The sequence below is a fragment of the Grammomys surdaster genome, unplaced genomic scaffold, assembly GCF_004785775.1.
Source record: "Grammomys surdaster isolate TR1022 unplaced genomic scaffold, NIH_TR_1.0 373, whole genome shotgun sequence".
In the NCBI taxonomy this organism is placed as follows: domain Eukaryota; kingdom Metazoa; phylum Chordata; class Mammalia; order Rodentia; family Muridae; genus Grammomys; species Grammomys surdaster.
In genome coordinates this window covers 6,381,413-6,395,081 of record NW_021604792.1, presented here as the reverse complement: position 1 = coordinate 6,395,081, position 13,669 = coordinate 6,381,413, and the positions used below count along the sequence as shown (strand labels likewise).

Here is a 13,669-nt window from a genome sequence, read left to right as displayed (position 1 = left end):
TTGCCTTCCCTCTGCAATGGAAGTTGATACTGTCCTGCCCTATCACTATACACCTAGCACAGCCCGAGCATATGGTAAGCTGTCAGTTGCCAAATATGTGAAGTAATGAATAAATAACATTGTGATACCCATGTGTTTACATTTCCGATAGTTAGAAAGTGGTAAACCAGATAAGGCTCTGGGAAGCCGAAGCTGCAGAATGAAAACCTGCCTTAAGAAACCAATTTAAAAAAAAAATAGGGCAGATACCCAAAGGGCAGCAAAAAGGGATGGGCAGGTAGGTCATCAGTCACTTCTCTTGGTTCAGCTTCTTAGGCAGGCACACAGGCTTCGAGCCATTACTGTTCCTCCAAGTCCCACCTGAGTGGGGCGCTGCAACGCCAGAGCAGCCAGCAGGAGGCGTTCAGAACCTACACTCTAGGAAAGTAATTTCCTACATTTCCCAGCACGCCTTGCGCCTCTGCCCCCACTTCCGGAGTCCACGGGCAAGATGGCGTCAGACGAGGAACCCGACTCTCCCTCAGAAGCCCTTCAGACAGCTCAAGCAGAGGAGGAAACGAAAACATTTAAAGACCTGGTGAGAACGGGTGATGCTGGTATTTATTTTGTGATGTTGGCGTTAGGCTCACCCAGGTTTTGGGTAATTTATATTCCAGCCTGTAGTACATAAAAACACCTTGGGGCCTAGCTCATGCTTTCTTCAGGCTGTTAGAAACTCGGGGTCTCTTCACGTTCCCTCGGGTGCATTTGCCTTGTAGCATGCTGCAGGGTCCTGAGAGCCCCCATTTGCTTTTCTCTCCGGTTAGTGTAGAGCCTTACGTTATCTAGGGTCACGCATGAACTCGTTACAAGAGGCAAGTTGTTGTGGTCTGTGCTTCACTTTATACACGTGTGAACTTGGTAGAATAATAGCTAGCCACTTGTCAGAACCGATTTGACGGGTTAAATGAGAAGATACATGTAAAGCAGTTGACACAGTCCCTGGTGAGTAGAAATTGTCTCAAGTAGCTGTCCCATTGTGTTCATATAAAGTAGATTCTGAGAGGTACAGCTATGTAAACTGTAAAAGGCTACATATCACCAGTAGGATGGCTCTGATAAAGGTATTTAAAATGGAAGGAAGTGAGGATGTATTCTTTGCTAAAGTATGGTTTTCTGAATTCGAAGGGTGTGACAGATGTATTGTGTGAAGCTTGTGACCAGTTGGGATGGGCAAAGCCCACCAAGATCCAGATTGAAGCTATTCCTATGGCCTTGCAAGGTAGGTTGGAATTAAATATGCAGGGTAGTGTAGAGTCAGTGTGACATTATACTCAGTTTTTTTTTTTTTTTTTTTTTTTTTTTTTGGTTTTTCGAGACAGGGTTTCTCTGTGTAGCCCGGGCTGTCCTGGAACTCACTCTGTAGACCAGGCTGGCCTCGAACTCAGAAATCCTCCTGCCTCTGCCTCCCAAGTGCTGGGATTAAAGGTGTGCGCCACCACCGCCCGGCTTATACTTAGTTTTTGTATCCCTTTTAAGAGCTATTTCTGTCACATTTCAAGTGAAGTAAAGATATAATCTCTCTCTGGGCATGACACGATTACTCCTGTTCTTAAGAGCGAGGAGGCAGAGGCAGGAGAGTAGCTGCAAGACTTTGCCTCAAATAAATAAATAAAGCCAGGTGTGATGGTGGTACAAGCCTGTGACATTTGGGAGGTAGACACTGATGGTAATGAATGAGGGATGGCACTTTTAACCCCCTAGAACTCTCTGCTGTCTGAATTTGCATGGCAGATCCTGACTAAGTTATTTAGCTCTGAGAGATGGGAATTAAGAATCCGCCATTCAGCTGGGAGTGATGGCGCACGCCTTTAATCTCAGCAGTCCGTCGGCAGAGGCAGGTGGATTTCTGAGAGCTTGGGACTAGCTTGCTACTAAGCAAGTTCTAGGACAGCCAGAACATTTATACAGAAAAACACTGTCTTGAAAAACAAACAAACAAACACCCAAAAGACAGAAAAAGAATCCATCATGCTTATGCCGGAGCGTCGAACACCCTTTTGGTCACACCTTTCTTGAAGTTGTCATCTCTTAATTTCAACACAGTATTTTAGTAGCCTTTCTCTTTAGTTACTGTTTCTTCCCTTTTGCTTTTACAATAGCGGTTCTATCATCATTTTCTTTCCTTATTCTAAAACAACTTGGACCTACCGAGTTAGAATTTTCAGGTGTAAAACCAGGTGATGGTGGTTCGGTGCCTTTAAATCCAGCACTCAGGATTTCTAATTCCTGAGGCTAGCCTGGTCTACAGAGTCAGTTCCAGAACAGCAAGGATGACACAGAGAAGCTCCGTCTCAAACAACAAAGCAAACAAAAGACGAGTTTTCAAATGTGGGGCATACCCCTCATAGATTGTAACTCTGATGTGTATGCCCCTCAGGAGTGGGAACCAGGTGAAGTTCATGGCTCCTGTGTCTGCATTGCTAGTGTGCATGCTTTTGTGTGAAGGGGAAGTGGGAGGCTAGGAGGATGCTTCTGGGTCACAGCTAGATACGGCAGTCAGGAACATTTCACACCGCTTTTCTTCAGGAAGATGAGCTAAGGCCTGCTGGCTCCCGTTTGCTTGTAGCCATCTCTCTCTGAACCTGAAGTTCTCTGTATCCAGAATCATTAACTTCCCTCCCAGAACTGATTTTTCTACAGTTCCTGCCTCTAGTTTTGGCTTTTCAGTTTCCCATACTAAAGTTCGTCTGTCTCCAGCCACATTTCTTTCAACCAGTTTTGGTTTGCTTTTACGTTTGAGATAGTCCTTGCTGGGCTGGCCAGGCTGACCTCAGGCTCCTAGGCCCAGGCGCTCCTCTTTGGCCACGCCTCCCATGTGGGTGGGACTACACTGTGCTCATCACCTGCACGGCTCAGCTCCTTGCCTCATCCAGGCTTATCTTCCTGAAGAATAACATCGCTCGTGAAATTCCCTGTTTATCAAAACGCACTGGGGGATTATGAGCCCTTTCCTAGCCTCGTTCCTTTCCCATATAACACCTTTGCATTCAGCTCAGGTGGGGCTTCGCATCTCCCTTTCGTACGCTGTTTCCTAGAGTCCCAGCCCTCGGTCTTCGTGCAGGAATAGCTGTCCTGCCCTTCTTTGCTTACTTCCACGTGGAACTCGGAGATCTCTGTTAGCCTGGCCTCCCCCTTTACGTACTTGCTATGTTTTCTAGGGGGTCTGCATTAAGGGCTTTACCAAATTAAACGTTTGTGTCGGTAGGATCGCCCGGTGGTTAAAGGCTTTACTGCTGAAAGTCATGACCTGAGTTTGATTTCTGGGACCCACATGGTAGAAGTAGAGAACGGATTCCTACAAGTTGTCCTCTGACTTGCCACGGTCACACATGGAAACACACACATATACACAGACAGAGAAAAAACACATACATAAAAAAAAAAAAAATTAAAGCCAGGCAGTGGTGACGCACACCTTTAATCCCAGCACTCGGGAGGCAGAGGCAGGCGGATTTCTCAAAACAAAGGGTTTAATTTAAAGTTGATTTTTAATTTTGGTTTTTCAAGACAGGGTTTTTCTGTGTAGCCCTGGCTGTCCTGAAATTCACTCTGTAGACCAGGCTGGCCTCAAACTAAGAAATCCGCCTGCCTCTGCCTCTTGAGTTCTGGGATTACAGGCACAGGCCACCACTTTTGGGCATAAACGTGTTTTTGTATTTGTCCTGTTGCTGAATTTTAGCTTATCTAAGGTAGAGGCTATACCCTTTTCGCTTATTCAGTCTCTAATTCACTAGGGAGACCCTGTGCCCAGCATCATGTCAGTACAGAAAATTTAGAAGGAGCTCATAGTGCATTTCTTTGTCTAAGAGGTTTTTTTTTTTGTTTTTGTTTTTGTTTTTGTTTGGTTTTGTTTTGTTTTGTTTTCTTCCAGGTCGTGATATCATTGGGTTGGCAGAAACGGGATCTGGAAAAACAGGTGCATTTGCTTTGCCCATTCTGAATGCACTGCTGGAGACTCCCCAGCGATTGTTTGCCCTGGTCCTCACCCCTACTCGAGAGTTGGCCTTTCAGATCTCTGAACAGTTCGAGGCCCTGGGGTCATCCATTGGAGTGCAGTGTGGTAAGTGTCTAAGCAGAGCAGAGCCCTGAGTGCCATCACAAGTGGGGGAGGGGAAGCAGGAGGCACTGTTAGCACAGTACTGACCTCAGAAGCAGGGGTTGTGGTTTAGCCTTGGGGGTAGGTGGACAAAAAATGTAAGCAGAAATCTAGCATTGGCTTTGAAGGTGTTCACTGAGAAGGTTCTGTGTTTGCTTTGTTTCTGTAGCTGTCATTGTTGGTGGAATTGATTCAATGTCTCAGTCACTAGCGTTGGCCAAAAAACCACATATAGTAATAGGTGAGTCACAGGTAAATACCACCATGCACAGATGGGTTGGAGACAATCTACCATGTTGAGTTGCACCTGGGGAGAGGACCTGTGACTCTGCTTAACTCTTCTGTGTCTTCACTGTTTTCTGGGAAGTAGATACCTTTCTTAACCCTTGGGTCCTTTCTTCTTAATCTTTCTTGGTAGCTACTCCTGGACGACTGATTGACCACTTGGAAAATACCAAAGGCTTCAACTTAAGAGCCCTTAAGTACTTGGTCATGGATGAAGCAGACCGGATACTGAACATGGATTTTGAGACAGAGGTGAGTTATTTTTGTTTGTTGTTGTTCTTTTCTTTTTTTTTTTTTTTCTTTTTTTGAGATAGGGTATCTCTGTAACAACCCTGCCTGTCCTGGATCTCACTCTGTAGACCAGGCTGGCCTTGAACTCACAGAGATCCACCCGTCTCTGCCTCCTGAGTGCTAGGATTGAAGGCATGTGCCACTCTGCCCAGCCTAGAGGTGAGTTTTTAATAGCAGTGCTCCGAGAGCTTCTCTGGGCCTCTCTTTGACAATGGTTTTGGTTCCTTGGGCGCCTGTCTCTGTAGGGCCCCATGTCGGCCTCAGTGAGAGCAGCAGCTTGCCCACTGTTTTTCTGCAGTCTTGGTGCGTCTCACCCTTAGAATGTGGTCCAGGCTGACCTGAGAGGTGAGGTGTTAACCCTGCAGCTTCTGTTTCATTTGCTGAGCTCTGTACACCTGCAGTGTTTTCACCATCTTTCCCGAGCTACTTGGCATCGTTTCTTTAGTTGACTAATGTTTATTTTTTTGGTCTTTTTCTTAACTTAGCTTTAAATTGTTCTTTTCTTTGAATGGCATTTAAAAAGCATAACGTCTGGTCTAGTATCAAAGTATAAATATTCAGGAAAAATTGAATTGCGTTTTAAAACCTTAAACCTCCAGGATTTGGTTTCTCAGTCCTGTCTCACTGCCTGGTGTCCCTCCCCTTTACTGTGCAGAGAATCTATAGACATCCGGTCTAAATGTCACTGGTGTTCTTTCCTGTGTGCTCCAGGTTGACAAGATCCTCAAAGTGATTCCCCGAGATCGGAAAACATTTCTTTTTTCTGCTACCATGACCAAGAAGGTGAGCTTCTCGTGGACTTCTGCTTTCCTCCTTATAAGAGAGGGCACAGACAAGAGCGGGTGGACACCAGTGTCAGGCCAGGCTGGTCTGTGTGGTAAACCCTACTGGCATAATAAAACCAAAAGTAAAATAAAGGAATTGGTATACGAGGATCCCAGCTATTTGGGAGGCTAAGGCAGGAGAATCACAAATTTAAGGCCTGTGTGGACCACAAAGTAAGTTCAAGACCAGCCTGGGTACCTTAGTGAGACCCTGCCTCAAAGTAGAAAGTAAAACTAGGGTTGGAGATGTAGCTAATACGAAAATCTGTGGTTGAACTTGGGGGAGGTCTCACACACGTACACACAAAAACACACACAACTATGTATTAGAATGATAGTGAAAACACATGAAAGTAAGAACATTGAGCATTTAGGAATTGACGTGCTATTGTGTTTTCTTCCTTTAGGTGCAAAAACTTCAACGTGCAGCTCTCAAGAACCCTGTGAAATGTGCTGTTTCCTCTAAGTACCAGACTGTTGAGAAACTGCAGCAATATTACCTTTTTATTCCCTCTAAATTCAAGGTAAAGTGTTGACTTTGTCATTGCTGCCATTCCTGTCCTCACCAAAGCATCTGAGAATATGCCAACTTTCGACCAGCCGAGTGCCAAATGTCCAGCTTATGTTTATCACAGATAAAGTGAACATGCCAGGAATTCATGACATTAAAGCAAAGTAGAAGTCCTGATAAAATGGTAGAGTTTCCCCCCAGACCACCCCTGCGGTTGATCTTCCTTCATCTGCTTATTTCATGGCTTCTTTGGAAAGACCTTGCTTGGTTGCCAAGTGCAGATCTTGTGTGTGACCTCGGGATGTATTGGGTGCTTGGTTCACAGAGCACATAGTAGCTAGCCAGGTGTGGCAGTGCATGTCTATATTCCCAGCACTGGGAATCTGAAGCAAGAAGGTCACTGTAGGTTCAATGCCAGCCTGGGCCTTACAGTAGGTTTGAAGCCAGTCTGGATGATATAGTGAGACCTGCCACACCTGCACAGATGAGGGATTGACCTAGGTGGGAGAGCTTGGCAATCAGGAAGTACAGGCATGGAATAGCTGGGATGGGGTGGGCTGTGCCCTCTGATAGTTGCACCAGCAATGGCTGAGAAAGTCAGCTTGCTTGTTTTACAGTATACGTGAGTAGGTTTAGCTATTCTCTAGAGTGGGTCTCTGTCAGGGAGCAGTCTCTGCTTTACACATCCTGGAGGAGGAACCTGTGGTTGATGTTTTCTCCACACTGTCAACACCAGCACACTGATGGGTGTCTGAGCCTGACCACAGAGGGCATGCTGTTCCCGTGGCTCCGAGGTATTGGGGACCTTCATGGCCATTTCATGTCAATAGCTCACTTGTCAACAACAGCTCAGGACTGTAATCTCCTTACACAGTCACTCAGGGGTCTCTCCAGTCCCCACAGAAACCTTGTCCACAAGGTCTCTGGGAGCAGCAGGGAGGAAGGATCAAGCTCAGAGCTGGTGTTGGCATAATGGAGACACTCCTGTAGACCTGCTCTCTCTCATGTTGCTAGGTCTCCAACCCTTCTCCCAGGTCAGTTATGCAGCTTGTTTTGTGATTTAGGATACCTACCTGGTTTATATTCTCAACGAATTGGCCGGCAACTCCTTTATGATATTCTGTAGCACCTGTAACAACACACAGAGAACAGCTTTGCTACTCCGAAATCTCGGGTTTACCGCCATCCCCCTCCATGGACAGATGAGTCAGGTAAGAGGTCTTTACCCAGCGTCAGTAGATGAGTGCAGCAGAGACGGCACAGGGTCCATTGCACCTCCTTGCCTTAGGTGCTTTGTGCATTGCTTTCGACGCTTACTTTCTCAGTTTCAGGCAGCGAGTGGCTAAGACTGCAATAGGACAGAGATAGGCCTGGTGAGGTGGCTCAGTTGGTAAAATACTTTCTGTGCAAACATGAGGACCTGAGTTTGAGCCCAGGAAACATCCAAAGCTGGATGTGGTGACACATGCTGTGGAGACAGCCAGCTTAGCCTGACCAGTGAGCTGCAGGTCAGTGAGCTGGATCTGTGGATAGTTGTGAGCTGTGGGTGATGGGAGCGGAGAAGATGTTCTTAATCACTGAGACGTCTCTCCATCCTCAGGAAAGAAGTCTCAGAAAGATTGTCACAGCACCAAGAACGTCCTCTGGCCTCTACTTGCATGCTCATGTGCATACTGTGTGTACCGAGGAGTATTCATGTGAATATACATAGACACAGAAGAACACTTCATAGCCAGGTGTCTGGGTTGAAAGATTCTGAGTCAGTGTATTAGCAGTGTTGATTCTCTGGTCCTAAGTATTTTTTGTTGTTTCCATACTTGTTTTGACTATGAAGCCACAGCCTAGACTTAGAAGGGGAAAAAGTATAAAAAATAAAAATAAACTTCTGTTGTGTTTATTTTGTCTGTCTTACGTGTTCTGTATGCAAGGATTCTTTCATCTTTTCAGAATTAAAGTTTCTCATTTCTTTTCCTCTTCTCAGAGCAAGCGTCTTGGATCCCTTAATAAGTTTAAGGCGAAGGCACGGTCCATTCTCCTAGCGACTGATGTCGCCAGCAGAGGTCTGGACATACCCCATGTGGATGTAGTCGTCAATTTTGACATCCCGACTCATTCTAAGGTGGGTTCTGCTGTTGTCTGGACTTCTGGTTCTGAAATTCATTTGCTAAATAATGTGCTTTTGTTGTTTTTCCTGGTTATGATGCACTGTTTTACCCTCTGTTAGTTCAGTATCAAAAGCTGAGGAAGTGATGGATAAAGCTCATTTGATAGAACACTTACCCGGCGTTCGTAAGACTCTGGGTCTGAGCCGGGCAGTGGTGGCACACACCTTTAATCCCAGCACTTGGGAGGCAGAGGCAGGAGGATTTCTGAGTTCGAGGCCAGCCTGGTCTACAGAGTGAGTTCCAGGACAGCCAGGGCTACACAGAAAAACCCTGTCTTGAAAAACCAAAAAAAAAAAAAGACTCTGGGTCTGAGCTGTAGCAGAGTGAACTGGATGTGGTGGCACAGGTCTGTAATCCAGCACTCCAGAGGTACAAGTAGGAAGATCAGGACTTCCAAGTCATCCTCAGAGACATAGGAAATGTAAGGCTAGCCTGGGCTACATGAGACCTGGTCTCATAAGCAGCAACTGAGAAAGCTCTTGACTGATTTATTCTCACCGTTTGCACAGGCCTGTTTACAGCATTAGCAGATATGAATGTGAAGATACCCAGAAAGAGTTACTGGACACAGTCCAAGGGGCAGATACAGCAGATGCTGACCATGCCAGTCTCATCTCTTTACAAATACAGCTTCTGCTGCTTAGTGTCTCAGCATTTCTGTCTTGGCCCTGTTAGCATTTGGACTGGTGGATTCTTTGTCTTGGGAGTTCTTTGTATATAATATGCTTAGCATTCCTTGAGTCTACTAGATAGTATCTCACACTCTTCTAGTTGTGACAACCAAAAATGTCCCAGGCACTACCAAATGTCCCCCCTTGTGGACCTTTGTTTCACTTGGCTCCTTATTGAGTTCTCACAGTTAAGTTGTGATCTCTTTTGATATTCACAGCAACTCTTACGATTGTGCATTCATTTCTAGCCCTGATCTATAAATAGGAACTGAAAGTCAGAGGCATGGTGGTGTGCAGATAATTGTGTAGGACCCCTAGATCCAGTGTCTGTCTGTCTGTCTGCCTTTCTTTGTTTCTTTCTTTTTAGATTTATTTATTTGTGTATTTTATATGCATGAGTGCTTTGTCTTTATGTACACCTGAAGAGGGAATCAGATCCTACTACAGTTGGTTGTGAGTGACCCGATCATATGGTTACTAGGAATTGAAAACTCAGGACCTCTGAAAGAGCAGTCAGGCACTCTTGACCACTGAACCATCTATCTCCAGCTGATTCAGCATTGCCATAACCCTGTGGATAAGTATTATAGGTTTGTCTTTGTATAAGAGAAAGCAGGCAAAAAACAAAACAAAATAAAACAAACCAACTTTAGGCCTGGCAGTGGTGGCACACGCCTTTAATCCCAGCACTTGGGAGGCAGAGGCAGGTGGATTGGTGGATTTCTGAGTTCCAGGCCAGCCTGGTCTACAGAGTGAGTTCTAGGTCAGCCAGAGCTACACAGAGAAACCTTGTCTCAAAAAACCAAAAAAAAAAAAAAAAAAAAAAGAAAGCAGGCATTAGATGAATTTTGTGCTACGAGAACGTTGTTTAAAAAAGAAGCTGGGCATGGTGATATCGAACACCTTTAGTCCCAGCATTTAGAAGGCAGAAACAAGTGGATTTTTGTGAGTTCAAGGCCAGCCTGGTCTATAAAGCAAGTTCCAGAACAGCCAGGACTGTTACACAGAGAAACTCTGTCATAAACAAATAAACAAAAGATTTCTCAGCAAATTTCCCAGACCATGTCCTTCATGTTCCAAAGGCATGTGTTTTCTTTGAGAGGTTTGCAGCAGGACTTTGCACACATCCCTTCTTGGCTCGATGTGAATTTATTTACCTTTTATGTTCCAGGATTATATCCATCGAGTAGGACGGACTGCCAGAGCTGGGCGCTCCGGGAAGGCCATTACTTTTGTAACACAGTGAGTAAATCAACACTGGGACAGAGCGACAGAGACTGGAACCTTTGCCTGTCGCAGTGCTAGTCATATAGAGTCTCTCCTGGCTCTCTCTGTGTGGCTGGCTGGCTCTGTGTGTGGTTACCATCTCTCCAACCCTGGTTTTCATACATCATGTCATGTCATGTAGAAGCACAAGTGGCACCTGCTGCTTTTTGGAGTACTAGAACTGGGAGCAGTGACCTTTCCTTTAATTTTGACCGGCTAGAATAACTATGTCTGACTTTGTTATTTTTAATTTTTTATGTGTATGGGTGTTTTTAGTGCCTTCTGTGTACCACATGCATGTCTTGTGCCTGCAGAGGCTAGAAGTCAGATCTCCAGGACCTGGAGTTAGAGACAGTTATGAACTGCCACATGGGTGATGGGAACAGAACCATGGCCCTCTAGAAGAGCAATCAGTGCTCTTAAGCAGCAAGCCGTCCTTCCAGTCCCATTTTAAAAGCTCATTCTTTGTCCTGTTTCACACATGTGTACAATGTGTCTTGATCATATTCCCCCAAATATCCCCTCTCCCCTTCCTGTCCTCTTTTTTCTGTAACCCATTGAATCTAATTAGTGCTACTGCATATGACTGAATGTGGGATACCTAGTGTTTTCTGTAGGTAAAACATTCTGAGGGTAATTTCCCAACTGTGGTATTTTTACCTGTATTTTGAGAAGGACTCATATATTCAGCCTTGTTGAAAACTGACCCATATTCTGTCATGTGATAGATACCATGGCACTAGCCAGCAGCTTTACCAGCTCAGCAAAGCCAGCTGCTTTTCCTTCCTCAGGTATGATGTGGAACTCTTCCAGCGCATCGAGCACTTAATTGGGAAGAAACTGCCTGTCTTTCCGACACAGGATGAGGAGGTCATGATGCTCACAGAACGTGTGAGCGAAGCCCAGAGATTTGCCCGGATGGTATGCTGCGGCTGCTCTCAGTGGCCTCTGATGAGCTTCCCTGTGCCTTCATCATACACTGGATGTTTTGTCCAGAGTCGAGGCTGGCCACATTCTCCTCCAGTGTTTATGTGTCATGCTCCCCACCCCCACCCTGCCCCACCTCCCTCTAAAGGTCAATCTCAATGTCAGAAGTCTAGCTGTGGTTACAGTGAGCTTGGGCATTTTGCCTCACTTCTCAGAGCCAGTTCCTCACCTATATAATGTTTGCCTTGAATACCTTCTGTGTACTGTGAACACCAGACAAACTTATGTGAACCACGAGTCTAGTAGGGGTAGTGAGTGGCAGTAGCAGCATGAGAGAAGATACTAGGGGGAACCCTGGAAGTGTGTATCCTTCCTGGAGAGAACTCTGAAGTGTGGAGGAACTTTTTTTTTTTTTTTTTTTTTAAATAACTGAGATACAGTCTTGCTGTGGTTTTCTGCTACATGGAATTTATGTGTGAGTTTTTGTTTATAAAATTGCTATCTGTTGTGGGGAAGAAAGGTAGATGACACTGAAGAATGACGTACAGTTGTCCTTTGACCTGCATGTGCACACACAGAGAAATGAGCACACACATGCACACAACTGCTACCTGTAGTTAAGTATAATGGCGTATACCTATGATCCTAGCACTTTTGAAGCTGAGTCAGGGGGATCACTGAGAGTTTTAGGCCAGATCTGTGCCTGGGGAGAAATTTCACAAAGTATAGAAAGAATTAAAATAGTAGCTGACGGGGTAAACCAGGCCCTAGGGAGAACCATTGAGGGCATCAGCTAGTTTTTTGGTGTTTAGCCATAGTTAGAACTTACCTAATTAGATGTTACTATCATTTTTGTGTTTCACCAAATATAAATCCATAGGATTTTTTTCCAGTTTTACCCACCTGTCTGCCATCTGACATTTTTGCTATTATTAGATTTTTGAGGCAAGGTTTTGCTGTGTAGCTCAGGCTGGCCTTGCACTTGCTGTGTAGCCCAGGTTGCTCTTGAACTCGTGTCCAGCCTCTTGCTTCAGCCTTGCAAATGCTGGGGTTTCAGCTGTGCCTCACCAGGTCCAGCACATGGAATCTTTCTCTAATGGCTGCACCGCATGCATGGAACACAGTTTACACTGAGGAAGGTTTGTGTTCTCCACTCTAACTAGAGCTGTGTTGAGTATCCTAGTATGTATGTATACCTTGGCTTATTTCCTTAAAGGAGACTTCTAGAAGTGAGAGTGACCAAGGAGTATATCTGCAGTCAGAGTGTAAATTCATACAGGATGCCTGAGTATCCCTTAGAAAAGCTGCAGCGGGTCATATGACCTCATCTGTGCCAGTCTTACTTCTTGTTCACGCTTTGGTCTCTGTATGAGGTCAGCGTTTCTGCTCTTTTGGAGTTGATTCTTAGCCTTTGTGGGTAAAGAGAGGGGCGCGGGGGGGATGCTGTTAACTCAGGTTCAGTCACGTTCTGTTTGCTGCCTTGCAGGAGTTAAGGGAGCATGGAGAAAAGAAGAAACGCAAGCGAGAGGACGCGGGAGATGAGGATGATACGGAAGGTGCCCTTGGTGTGAGGAACAAGGTGGCCGGCGGGAAAATGAAGAAGCGGAAAGGCCGCTAATGGCTTTGAAAGACTTCTCCTCGAACGGCTGTAAAGAGATGGAAGAAGGCAGTGAACCCCCTGCAGTAGAGCTGAGATTCTGTCCAGAGAGGGCTCGGCCAGAGAGGGCTGGGAGCTTGTTCTTGCTGAGGATTGGCGTGTCACTGCAGTGGGACAACGTTTACAGTGTTGGCACAGGACTGTTCTTCAGCTTGCATTCCGTACCTGTGACACAAGTGCTGGGTGCCCTTCATGCTGCACCTCGGCCTTTCTTCCTGCAAGCCAGGGCCTGGCTGATGAAGAGCATTGTCTGTAGTTAGCTAAAGCTTTGACAGAATGGCGTGTACACCACCTTATCTCAGTCAACATTCAGCCTGATGTGGATCAATAATTATTATTTTTAAAGATGTATTTTTATTATCTGTGTGTGTCCATGTGTGTATGCACTTTTATGTAGGTGCCCAGAGGTCAGAGGACTCAGCTTCCTCTGGAGCTGCAGTTGTAGCTGGTTTTGAGTCACCAGTGTGAATCAAATTTAGGTCCTCTAGAAGAACAGTATCCCAATTCTTTGGAGACCTTGCTATTGAAGGCCTTGTACCTCCTGCTAACAGCGACCTGTCAGGGTGATTATATGGCAGCTTAATTGGTTGTCTTCATTTGAATTAAGACATTAATTAATGTTGAAAAATCAAGAGTAGGACAATGGACGGCTTTGACAGAAGTCCTGCTTAGAGGAAGTTGCCTCTTCCTTCTATTGGTGCGGCTGCAGAGGGCGTCAGAGCCCCGAATACATTTATTTCCTGGTTCCTTGGGCTAAACAAGTATCCAGGAAACTTCAGGTGCTGGAGTTATAGATGTGTGTCACTGTGCCTGGTTTATGTGGTGATGCTTGAGACCAAACCCAGGGCTTGTGTGCCTGTTAGGACTCTTACCAACGGGGTGACCTGGGCTTTTACATTTCATTGCTTTTCACGGTGCATTTGAGTGAAGGATG

At 45.6% G+C, this 13,669-nt stretch overlaps 1 protein-coding gene across 2 annotated transcripts; it reads left to right on the top strand.

Annotated features, from left to right (window-relative positions):
• Nucleotides 1–484: 484 nt before the first annotated feature.
• On the top strand, nucleotides 485–13,097 carry Ddx47 (DEAD-box helicase 47). Of its 2 annotated transcripts, XM_028780953.1 has the most exons (12): nucleotides 485–577; nucleotides 1,168–1,261; nucleotides 3,914–4,102; nucleotides 4,308–4,379; nucleotides 4,557–4,675; nucleotides 5,426–5,497; nucleotides 5,946–6,062; nucleotides 7,114–7,260; nucleotides 8,031–8,168; nucleotides 10,057–10,127; nucleotides 10,943–11,072; nucleotides 12,565–13,097. In XM_028780953.1, exons 1-12 carry the CDS (start codon nucleotides 491–493, stop codon nucleotides 12,694–12,696), a joined length of 1,368 nt encoding a protein of 455 aa, XP_028636786.1. In that variant the 5' UTR covers nucleotides 485–490; the 3' UTR covers nucleotides 12,697–13,097. The 2 variants fall into 2 exon arrangements, with proteins under 2 accessions (XP_028636786.1, XP_028636785.1); XM_028780952.1 differs by lacking the exon at nucleotides 12,565–13,097 and having other exon boundaries at nucleotides 486–577; nucleotides 10,943–12,536.
• Nucleotides 13,098–13,669: the final 572 nt, after the last annotated feature.